The sequence below is a fragment of the Tachypleus tridentatus genome, chromosome 11 (assembly GCF_004210375.1).
Source record: "Tachypleus tridentatus isolate NWPU-2018 chromosome 11, ASM421037v1, whole genome shotgun sequence".
Lineage (NCBI taxonomy): Eukaryota > Metazoa > Arthropoda > Merostomata > Xiphosura > Limulidae > Tachypleus > Tachypleus tridentatus.
Window position 1 is genome coordinate 89,585,887 of NC_134835.1, and position 12,010 is coordinate 89,597,896.

Genomic DNA, 12,010 nt, shown 5'->3' on the forward strand with positions numbered 1-12,010 from the left:
GTTTTGATACCCGTGTTGGGCAGAGCACAGATAGCTCCCGGTGTGACATGGTGCTCAATTTCAAACAAGTATCATTACAAATAGTTATTTATATACAAAAGTTTTACAAACTTACAAACAACTCGAGTCTTCTATCTGATCCAGAACTTATTTGATATCCTATTGAGGGTTCAGATGAGTGGATTAATTTCGAGTTGATATAGGTACAATTTACTTAACAGGGATCTAGCTAACTCTTCGCAGAATCACACGTGAGTTTTTCACAGCTGAAGTTATACAATGTCTTCGTGAAAATATTAACGAACGATGTTAATCTGCTGAAGTTAAACGGTTTGTAATATTCGAAATCTATAATTATTCTTGATCAAATATATGAAGTTTCCACTTAACAAACGTTAAACACAATTTTAGCTTTCGAATATACCAACTGTAGCTAGCCAACTGTATTAAACTATCTTCGAGTGTCGGTTTATAAATTATAACGTTTAACAATACAAGTTACATTTCTAACTATATATCAAACTAATGGAAGCATAGATATTACAGAAAATACATAATATTAAATCTGTTATAGTATTTAATTAAAGTGTACGTTTCTAGGACATAATTATTAATAAAAAACATTGTCACTACCTACGTAAGTTCATTATATAGAGATACTAAACATTTATTGTGTATTCTCTGGACATTTCAGCTAGCATACATCAAATGAAAGACAAATGTTTTGTTTGCGTAAAAAAAGTCCATCAGGGTTTGTTACGTTGACAATCAGTATCATAACAGTTACATACAGAACATACTAAATGCATAAAATACCTTGGAAAAACCAATCGCCATGTTGATATCTTAAGTATTATATCACAAACTTCATAATTATCTTTGTTAACCAGAAAAATATACGGGTCACATAATTAGATTTAATTATAATACAAGACTAGTCATTTGTTTTCACTACAACTAACTAACATGCACACACACACGTATTTGTGTGTGTGTGTATATATATATATATATCCACTATATCCACGATAAAGGAACTTTCTAAGAAGAGACACCAAAGGATCACCAATGTTTCAACCCTTGTTCATTAGTGACAAGTTTGTCAATACTCGAGTTCGTAGTGTCAGCTGAAAATGTCGCATTTAAACTTAAATACCTTAATAAAATGATGTTACGTTAATAACTGATATTGTGTTTTGACCTCTACTTTGACTGAGAAAAACAAGTATTGCGTTCGTTTCTACAAAACGAACAAACCAAAAATTTATATGCATATCTTCGAAGCCTCTTCGGATAAAATACGAGAAAAATTCATATCTCTTATTTCTCATTTAAAGATACATCATGTTTACAATCTACACAAGCTGTACAGTTAGTGTACAATTATTGTATACTGTGTTCAACATAGAGTAAACGTTCCTAAGTTCAGACTGTATCAGTCAGCTTAACAGAACTTTAAAACACAATAGGATAATATTCACGAAAACTTCTTTGATTGTAAATAAATAGCAATATTAGTTTTTAGGGTTAAATTATACACCATGAATATTACTTTCTAACAAACCTCTATTTGATACAGTTTGTTTTAGTTGCAAAGCTTATTTTGTAATCATAGATAGTAGACCTATGTACGTGTGGCACTTTACAAGTCTTTACATAATTATGTATTGAATATAACACATCAGTTTTAACTATTATGTAATGGTACACGTAGACCAGCACGACGGTGGGATAGATAGTTTAGTTTTCAACTGTTTCGTATAGTTTCTAGAATAAAGAAACTTGGGTAATTTGCCTCTTATTTTCATTTATAGTAATTAATCTAATTCAACAAGCATATACGACAGGTATTATTACATTGAGGTATATATCTGTATTTTATAAATTGAGAAGCTTTCTTAACAGGTATATTAATATATTTTGAAGTTTTGTTTACTACATATTTGCAGTTTTATAAATTGAATAATCTATTTTAAGTACACTGTACATAGGTAAAGAAAGTGTGCTACAATTATTATTTTTAATAAAAGTTTTCTGTAAGCATTAAATATATTGTAAGTGTTACACATTTAAGTAGACTAGAACTTAAACTTTATTCAAAGTGGCCCGGCATAGCCAAGCGTGTTAAGGCGTGCGACTCGTAATCTGAGGATCGCGGGTTCGCATCCCCGTCGCGCCAAACATGCTCGCCCTTTCAGCCGTAGGGGCGTTTTAATGTGACGGTCAATCCAACTATTCGTTGGTAAAAGAGTAGCCCAAGAGTTGGCAGCGGATGGTGATGACTAGCTGCCTTCCCTCTAGTCTTACACTGCTAAATTAGGGACGGCTAGCGCAGATAGCCCTCGAGTAGCTTTGCGCGAAATCCAAAAACAAAACAAACAATTATTCAAAGTGCCTCCTAGTAGCACAAGCAGTATGTTTGTGGACTCAAACCGCTCGAAAACGGGTTTCGATATCCGTGGTGAGCAGAACACGTAACTTTTTGCTTAAGTTCAGACAAATTATTCAAAGCAGATCGAGACGCTGATAGTTGTTTCGAACATTGTATGCAAGAGCTTAAGGTGAGTAATAATATAATCATTTAAACGTTATGTAAAGAACTGTGTTTGCTGAGTGTTAAGTTTGAGTAAGACTAATTAAAATACGGTATACACACGTATATTTCATTATTAAATATATCGTGTTTCATATGTAAAGATTATAAATACGCACTAAATGAATGTGACTTACAAAAGTGAATATTAAACTTGTGTAGAGTTTATAGTTAATATTATATAATGATTATAGCAACTGACGCATTGTTGAAGAAATGTGTATAATTCATGCTATCGGAAACTAATCACTTGGTTTGTAATTTAAGTATAATAAGTATGCACGAATTTATCCCTTTCTATCAATCTCTATATCAGAGAGGTAACAATTAAATTCTATATTAGCACCTAGAAACTAGTTTGACAAATACGCAGATAATGCGCAAAATTAAACTCCTAATAATAAACAGAACTGGAGCAACAAAGGTCACCAGTGTGATTAATAACAAACAAGTTGCTATAGCAATTACTTTATGGTTCTTGAATTGTTCACTAAGTTTAGTTCTCTATTTGATTTCTAGAACTTGATTGATAATTTACTGTATGTTCCTATAATAAAGCAGTGTTATTTGAAAAGAATTAATGGAAAAAAACAACAAAATTCTCCATTTGATTTCTAGAACTTGATTGATAATTCAGTGTATGTTTCTATAATAAAGCAGTCTTATCTGGAAAGAATTAATGAAAAATAAACAGACACAGACAGTATCATAAACTGAGAACTTAAATCCTGTACTTATCGAAGCTTTGTTTATTTAGTTCCAGTAAAACTGGCAAATGATTTATGATCAGGTGGAGATTAAAGGGTTAAAATTAAATATTATAAGTATAATATTATATTATTGCTATTTCTTACTCTATTCTGTAAATATTGTTTCATATATAAGATTGATTATAATTACAATATGATTTATAATTTATTAAATATTTCTGCTTGTTACAGTAAGCTTCATCAATCAAAACAGATTGTTTACGACTCTTAAACCACAAGTAACGACCATTAGTTTATAACAGCGGATTTCGATAACTAGTGTAAGAAAAAAAATCTTTAATTTTATTTGATAAATAAGGTGCTAAAAATAGTTATATAGCTTTAAAAAACACTTTCAGTCGAATATGTGTGTACGTATTTGTGAATACAATAGGCTTACGATGTATTAGCAAACAGATTTATATTTTATTACTGAAGATACAATATATTCTGAGTTATTGCTGTATCAGAAGTTAGAGGTATCGGAAATTCCTTTCATGTTTAGTACGCTGGTACAAAGAAACTCACTACAGTTATGTATTTATTTATGAAATAAGTACCAGAAATGGTTTTGAATTATTAATGTCCACGGCTTCTGAAAATGTTTTGCTTTGTATGAAAAAGGCTTAACTTCCTTCTAGTGGTATTATAAGGAACTAACGTACCTTCTGTTAGTGGCTAAGATAATTAACATGACCCTGCTTATATGATGCTAAAGGTCACCCGAAACCAATCAGAATTGAAGATGTTCGAACTTCAATAAGTATACTTGAAGAAAGTGACGGTCTGATGGCACTTAGATTTAAAAATAAACTAACTAAAGTTACACTAGTGCTGTGAATTTCGTTAAAATTAATCAAGTTATCATATTGAGAAAGACCCAATACATTGTGACAACATGGTTTTAAAAGCATCTCAACACAACTAAACACTACTCTAAATTTATAAATGCATTTGAAATTGCAGTAACCACATTACATTACTGCATTATTAACCGAAAAATTTATATAGATTTGTAAGTGGCGAATATGGTTTCGAAATACAAAGCACGTCTAAACCAAAAACTGCACTAAGAATAACAGTATGATTTATTTGTAATTTTTCAGTTTCCTCGTGGGACTAATGAATTAATTTACATCATCTGTCATTGTTTGTTGAATATTGAGCCACTCGTGAGCCTTCTATGTTAGTGTTCTGTAACTACAACGGTTGAAAGGGACAGACGTATTCGAGTCCCCGACCTGGAGACTGCGAGACAAGTGCTCTAATTATCACTTTACATGATGTAAACTCTTCAAGAAGTAATTCTCTTAAAAACTATCCACAGTTAATACTCCCTCCGCATTATATTTTTGAAAAAGAAAATTTTCACGTGTGTGTAACGGATATCAGAATCAAGACCTTGTAAGCAATATTTAACATACAGCACAAAAATACGCATTTTCGAGCTATATAATATCACTATTGTTACAACACAACATTACTGCGTATTAGTCCAGACAAATTAACATTTTAACAGCTTTGAAAAGTGCTACACGTGTAATGATCAATAAAGGCCCAGCATGGTTAAGGCACTCGACTCATAATCCGAGGGTCGTGGGTTTGAATTCCCGTCACACCAAACGTGCTCGTCCTTTCAGCTGTGGGAGCATTATTATGTGACGTTTAATCCCAGTTTTCATTCGTAAAAAAAAGCCCAAGAGTTGGCGGGGGGTTGGCGATGACTAGCTACCTTACCTCTAGTGTTACATTGCTAAATTAGGGGCGGCTAGCGCAGATAACCCTCGTGAGCTTTGCGCGAAATTCAAAAATAAACAATGATCAATAAGAATAAAAATAAATCTTTTAGCTCATGGATTTTATTTTCCTGGTTTTATTCAAGTATATGTAACAAAAGTATTTTCTAACATTAACATGTTATAAATGTGGATATACTTATACGTGTACTTTCTTGCCCTAATCAGTTAAACGTTGTGATATTAAATGGAACAACCCTAATCAGTTACAAGTTGTGAAACTAAAGTAAGGTGTGTTTGTTTATTTATTGTGCTTCTCATTTCTTTGGACTTTTCCGTTACTTCATCTCTTCATAATTCCCCAATTCTTTAATTTTGAATACGAACTCTTGAATTATAAAACTGTACGTTTTTAACGTCATATTATTGTGGATACATTCGATTTATTAGTGAAATATAAACAACATGACAATTCAACTTGTTTTGTCAGACCATACAAAAAGTATCTTTGTGTTTAATTATTTTATAGCATGTATTACAATATGTCCATTGATTTTGAAGTGGACTTCAGAACTATTTGTCCAGCGCAAATAGCGTGACTAATTGTTTTTATAAGCCATTTTTCTGAAAAACATTTCGATGAGAAAACAAACAAAACAACACTCCACGCATCAGGAAATTAGAAGAAAAGAATACCAGAAAAGAATTACCAGCTTTAAAATACTATAATCCGCGTACTTCTTGTGTGATTCTTAAGGCTGGAAGTCAAAAATATATTTCTTCCTTCACAAATGAATATTCTGATATCAGATTTACTTTCAAGTCACATCTTTCACATTTACAATTTCCAAAAAAGTTACCAATATTAGACAACATCCAATGTTTTCCTAATCGTTAGTTGAGAAAACAAAACAACTAACTCTTCGTTTGTTTTTCGTTTATGCGCAAAGCTGTATAACAAGAAAACTGTCTTTTACTCATTGCAGAGATCGAATTCCAAATGTTAACATTAGAAGTCTTCAAGTTTTACACTGAGACATCGAGGAAGAGATATATGTGATTAATATCCACATTAAAACTGATGTTATATTGATAGAAAAAAACAATAAATATATATGTTAACGAATTTGTTGGCAAGATGCCACTGATGGTTTTAACACTATATAAAAACAGTTCATAGAAACATAAATCAGGAAGTTTCGGTTTAAAACTACAAAAATATCATATGTATCATATATATATATATGATACAATGGTCTGTTTGAAAAACGGGGGTGGGGGCACATACATACACCAACCCCCGTATTACTATCCGGAATTCCTAATGGTGCATGTCAAATTTTATTGTGATCGATGAATACCTATAGCTGATGTTTTCGGTGGGGGTAAGTTGTGAGGGGTCATGCTATGTTTTATTGAGATTGATTAAAACGTTTAGGTAGGAAAAGCAGATAACAGTCTCACTACCCATATACATATTGTTCAATTGTTATTGTACATAACAAAACCTTTAACACAGATGTGTACATTTAGTGAGTTAATTTAGTATTCATGGTCCTACTTTCAAGTAAACAATACAGATGGACTGAGTCCAGTGCAACCGCTTAGTGGGACTTTGTTGATACTGGAATAAAACCGGTGGTGAATAAGACTGTACTGATGCTGGACAAAACTGGAGGTGGATAGTACTGTACTGATACTGGATGAAACTGGAGATAAATAGCACCGTACTGATACTGGATGAAACTGGTGGCGGATATGACTGTACTGATACACAATGCAACTGGTAGTGGATGGGACCGTACTGATACTAGATGAAACTGGAAATGACAATGATAATACTGATACCTTTTGAAAATGATGGTCGGTAGGCTTTTACTGGAACTCTATCGATACTTGCTGAAGCTCTTGATTGACTGATGTTAACTAGAAATGTTCTGTTATGAAATGAAACTAGATATGACCAGAACCTATCTGATACTGAGTGCAACTAATCGTTATTAACTGGAACTGCGTCGTTAATAGCTGAAAACTGAAACCAGTCGAAATCTCATTTTTTCAGGCTTGATGTTCAGGGCTTATTACATATTTTATTTATTGGTCATAAGAACATGCATTATAACTTCGTGTGTTTTACGACACCGTCTGCAGAAAAAGATTCTTGAAGCGAGGAATGTTTTTCTTCCAACAGCCAGTAGGTTGTTAGTCTTCCTTTTCCCTAGACAGAAAATCAAATGTAAATAATAATAATATTTCAATATTTCTAGCAAAATGACTCGTTATTATACCAATCTTTTCTAAATTAAAATAATTCACTTCTTAAGTAACTGAAAATGTAACCTTTTCTAATTTATATCAAGGTCAAATAAGATGCGAATAAAATATACCTATCGAATACGAAACATATGGATGGAAAATTTCCACCATTTTCTATCATGAGTTATATCTTTCTGTGAGTTCTCATCTAACAAACTATGACTAAAGTACATTGCAGCTAGAAACCGAAAAAAACATGTCCCCATTCTTGTACGAACAGTACACGAGTTCTGATGATGTAGAGACATCGAGACGCGCTCTAAGAAAGCAGATAAATATAAGAAAATATTAAGGTTTTCATATGCGCAGAAGCAGTTGCCGTTGCCATATATGGTATGTCATAGCTGATGCAATGATATTTCATCCTCATTGTGTTTCAGAAAAAAACAATACACTTCTTAGACCTAAAAAGTTGTAATACGCCATTTACGTAAGATCTACACAGTGTTACTGAAAAAATACACTTCTTAACCCTGAGAATACAATCACAATTATCTATTTCCTCAATATATGGTAATCCTAAACGTTCATAATATGCGACAGACGACTTCTACGTTAGATACGATTTAATATGCTTTTATAAATGGGAAATTTTATATTGTTCCCTTTAATTAGTTATGTATTTGATGTTACTTATGATTTGCACAATAAACTCGTGCAACACAAACAAATCAACCTGTTTTACGTAAAGACCCATACTAATTTCCTCAAGATTTATTTATAGTGCTACCTAATGTGGTAGAAGAGTACTGTAAAAATATTTTAAGCGGATGAGAAAGATAGGGTTAACGTAGATGAATTCCACATGATTTTACGATGTGCTGAAGAAGGTAGCTGAGCAATCCTAAATTCTTCATAGCCAACACTTCAATCTTCTTTAAACAACAAAAATGCCAAAGCTACTTGGATAGAAGATAATGGATTAGACAATATAAATCATTTTAATTTAAATATGAAATTAACTTGCGTGTGTTTTTGCAGTAAAAGTTCTGTGTTATTATTATTACTTTTTGAGTCAAACCACACTAGTGCTCTTTAACCTGTATGTTTATTTTAAAGAAAATCCACCTTGGACTATCTCCTGGGTCCACCATGTTGTTAAGTCCGTTGACTTACCGTTGTTCTATCGGGAAACCACTGAATCTGAGTACAAGGAATCTAGCTGGGGAAAAATGGCTTACTAATTTTAGTAATCAATAATTTCCCTATTGGTGCATTACTGGCCTCTACACGCTGAAGGTGAATAAAAGTGTTTTTACAAAACCCTTCCTATTTCACTCAAAACTGTGAGAGAATTACTCATGGTTAGTAAATGTGACGTAGTATTAGTTGTTAAAAATGAAGAGAAATATTTGTATAACAAACAAAAAATCAAGTCAATGGCCAAGCTGTCCTCATGTAGGTTAACTTAAAAAAGTGAAATTCAATAGGTTTTATTAAGTGTGCACAAACCAAAATCAGATTTCGTGAAAACATAAAAGCATTGAAGGTTCTCAGGGATAAGCAGGAAAAGCTTATATAGTTTCCTCCTTAAGTTTAGTTTCTAGTTATATAAGAATTTAGAAATTTAACTAAGAATTCATGAACCTATTTTCAAACTGGACTTATTTGTTTCACATATTAGTACAGTAACGTTATTTTGTTAATGGTTGAGGTCTTTTGTGCAAGACGAATATTTGAGGAGAAATAAATTCGAATTTTCTTCTGATTGAAAGCTTTAAAATTTGACTGTCTCAATCAATGTACCAGTTTTTATTTTTATATTTATAATATATATAAATACAATAAAATAACAAGAAGTACATACTGTCATAAAACTACACATAAGGAATGTGTAAAAAATAACCAGCGAAAAAATAACCAACATTTGGAAAAATCTTATAACAAAACACAACATTCCAGTAAACACCAAATTTATTCAAAAATCAGGTACAAAACTAAAGTCCATACTGTGTAAAAACTACACTGACAAACACAACACCAACATAATTTATAAAATACAATGCAACAACTGCCACGACTTCTATATTGGAGAAACAAGAAGAAAAGTGGAAGCTAGATTCAAACAACAACAACAACAAAAAACACCTTCACGCGTTTTTGAGCACTGCAAATCAAATAAACACAACATAATGATAGAAAACACTCAGATATTAAGTAGGAAAACAAATATAAACAAACGCAAAATCAAAGAAGCCCTACTTATACAGCAACTAAAAGCAAAATTAAAACAATATAAAGGAACACCTTTATATCTATCTATACTAGTTAATAACCTAACATCCACCTGAAACGCCCCCTACAATCCCGTACCCGTTTATACTCTCGTCCTTAAGACATGTGTCCGTCAAAGGTCACATTCAAACTCTCTCTTTCTTAACCTGAAGATGACCTAGGAAGGTCGAAACGTTGTTCTCTCCTTATCAACAAAAGTGTTAATACCCATACCAGCCGTTCGGAGATACATTTTTATTTCAAGTGGATTTCTCGTCATTAAGAAAGACAATAGAATAGTGTGTGTTTAAAACATCCTTTCGTCAAGAAATCTATCAGTTATGTGTTACACATCTGACTCATCTGGTGTGATGCGAAGTACGTTGTGGCTACAGGAACAATGTGCGTGATACGGGGACATCATAAAGGAAGTTAAAACCTATTATTAATAAAATGAATCACATAATTAGTTAGGTACATTTGCTGTAAGCAACAATTCCAGCCAGTGGAAGTCCTTAGATTAATTTAATTAGAGCTTCTGGCTTAGAGTAAAGTATTTAATGTTCGTACCACTAAGTTAAAAGTAAAATACTTTCTTTAACGTACTGGTCTTCCTATTTTACGCAACATTAACACTGAAAAATGTTGTCTAAGTTCATTTACCCTTTTCAGACTGATAACTATGATGTTTGTATCGGTCTTGTAATTTCGTGTAACATTAAAATTTTGTCTCTGTGGATCTATATCAGCCTTTTATTTTTATTTTAGTGTAATGTTTAATTTATATCATATTTTGTTTGTTTGTTTTTGGAATTTCGCACAAAGCTACTAGAAGGCTATCTGTGCTAGCCGTCCCTAATTTAGTAGTGTAAGACTAGAGGGAAAGCAGCTAGTCATCACCACCCACCGCCAACTCTTGGGCTACTCTTTTACCAACGAATAGTGGGATTAACCGAAACATTATAACGCCCCCACGGCTGGGAGGGCGAGCATGTTTGGCGCGAGTCGGGCGCGAACCTGTGACTCTCAGATTATGAAGTGCACGCCTTAACGCGCTAGGCTATGCCGGGCCCAATTTGTATTATATATAAATTTAGTACATAAAAAGTATTTTCATTTCATGTTATACTCGCTGTTAAAAAGTAATTTCTAAGCTTATGTCATGTACCAGACTTAGTATAGAATTGATCATTTTAATCATTAGGTAAATGGTTTTTTTCCCATCTTTTTGGTTGTTTGCTAGTTGTTGTGATTTCACTCTAGTTTAATTTATAGTTAGAAGGTTAATTTTTAAACTGTGCTGATACCTGAGTAATACTACGAAACATTTTGTATTAAGAGGGTCATGTCGTGTTTGATGTGATAAAATAATTATTTTTCTTTGTTGAGGTTTTTATTGTGGTGTGAGGGAGACAGGTGACTTGTATTAAAGGATTAATTTCTGTTAGCAGTTTCTTATCACATTTTCTTTGTTAATGTGCAATTCATGTGTGTCTATATATTTGAATTCTTTGTTTAAGAAAAGTTTTATGTAATGTTGTTAAAGTGTATTTATGTGTTATATTCATCATTAAACAGTTTACTTTTTCATTCTTTAAAAATTCTTGTCTTTTTAAGTGTTATCATCATAAAGGATAGGGAAATGTGGCTTCTTGTTTGGAACTCCTAGTCTGATGATTGTAGCTTCCTAAATCATACTGTTATGTGTTTGTATCCATCTTGTAATCTTATGTAATATTAACAAAGAAAAATGTGTCTAAGTAGATCTATACTCATCAGAAAAAGAAGTGTATTGTTCTAAATTTCTAGAGAACCTTACTGTTGTTTCTCAACATTCATCAACTGAGAAAAAACTGAAATGAGTTACATAGACAATGTTCTGGTAGGAATAGACTATCTTTATAAATTTTACATTTGCCTAATTTTTGTTCAATTTGGTGTTTTCGTACGGTTTATCAATGCCTACTGAGGACACAAAACAACAACTATTTCTTGTTTGTTTACAGGTAGAAAAAGATAACTGGTGAGTAATGTGAAGAATCCTTCTTAAGTTTGCTACCGCCTGTACAACCTGGATGAGCTTAAACAAAGGCCATGAATTTTAGAAATGTTTGCAATCTGTCTAACAGAAACTTAGGTTTAACCAGTCGGCTTCTTAACTACTTTTATCTAAATATATAAAGCACAAAAAATCTGTCTCTCTGTTCGTCCCTTATCTAACTACTAAGCCAAGCGTGGCTAGGTGGTTAAGGCACTCGACTCGTAATATGAGGGTTACGGGTTCGAATCCCCGACACACCAAATAAGCTAGCCATTTCAGCCGTGTGACGATCAATCCTACTATACGTTGATAAAAGAGTAGCCCAAGAGTTGATGGTGGGTGGTGATGACTAGCTGCCTTC

The 12,010-nt window shown here is 32.6% G+C and overlaps 1 protein-coding gene across 6 annotated transcripts in view; it reads right to left on the bottom strand.

The window, feature by feature from the left end:
• Positions 1-7,148: 7,148 nt before the first annotated feature.
• Positions 7,149-12,010, bottom strand: part of LOC143232730 (atrial natriuretic peptide receptor 1-like) — a 61,344-nt gene continuing 56,482 nt past the window's right edge. For 5 of the 6 annotated variants that reach the window (XR_013017705.1, XM_076468485.1, XM_076468486.1 and 2 more), the window contains one exon: positions 7,149-7,296. Coding sequence is in view for 4 of the 6 variants with exons in the window: in XM_076468487.1 (XP_076324602.1) it covers positions 7,169-7,296 (128 nt within the window). In the remaining 2 variants the exon portion in view is untranslated. The remainder of the gene's footprint in view (positions 7,297-12,010) is intronic. The other variant, XR_013017704.1, reaches the window with a different exon arrangement.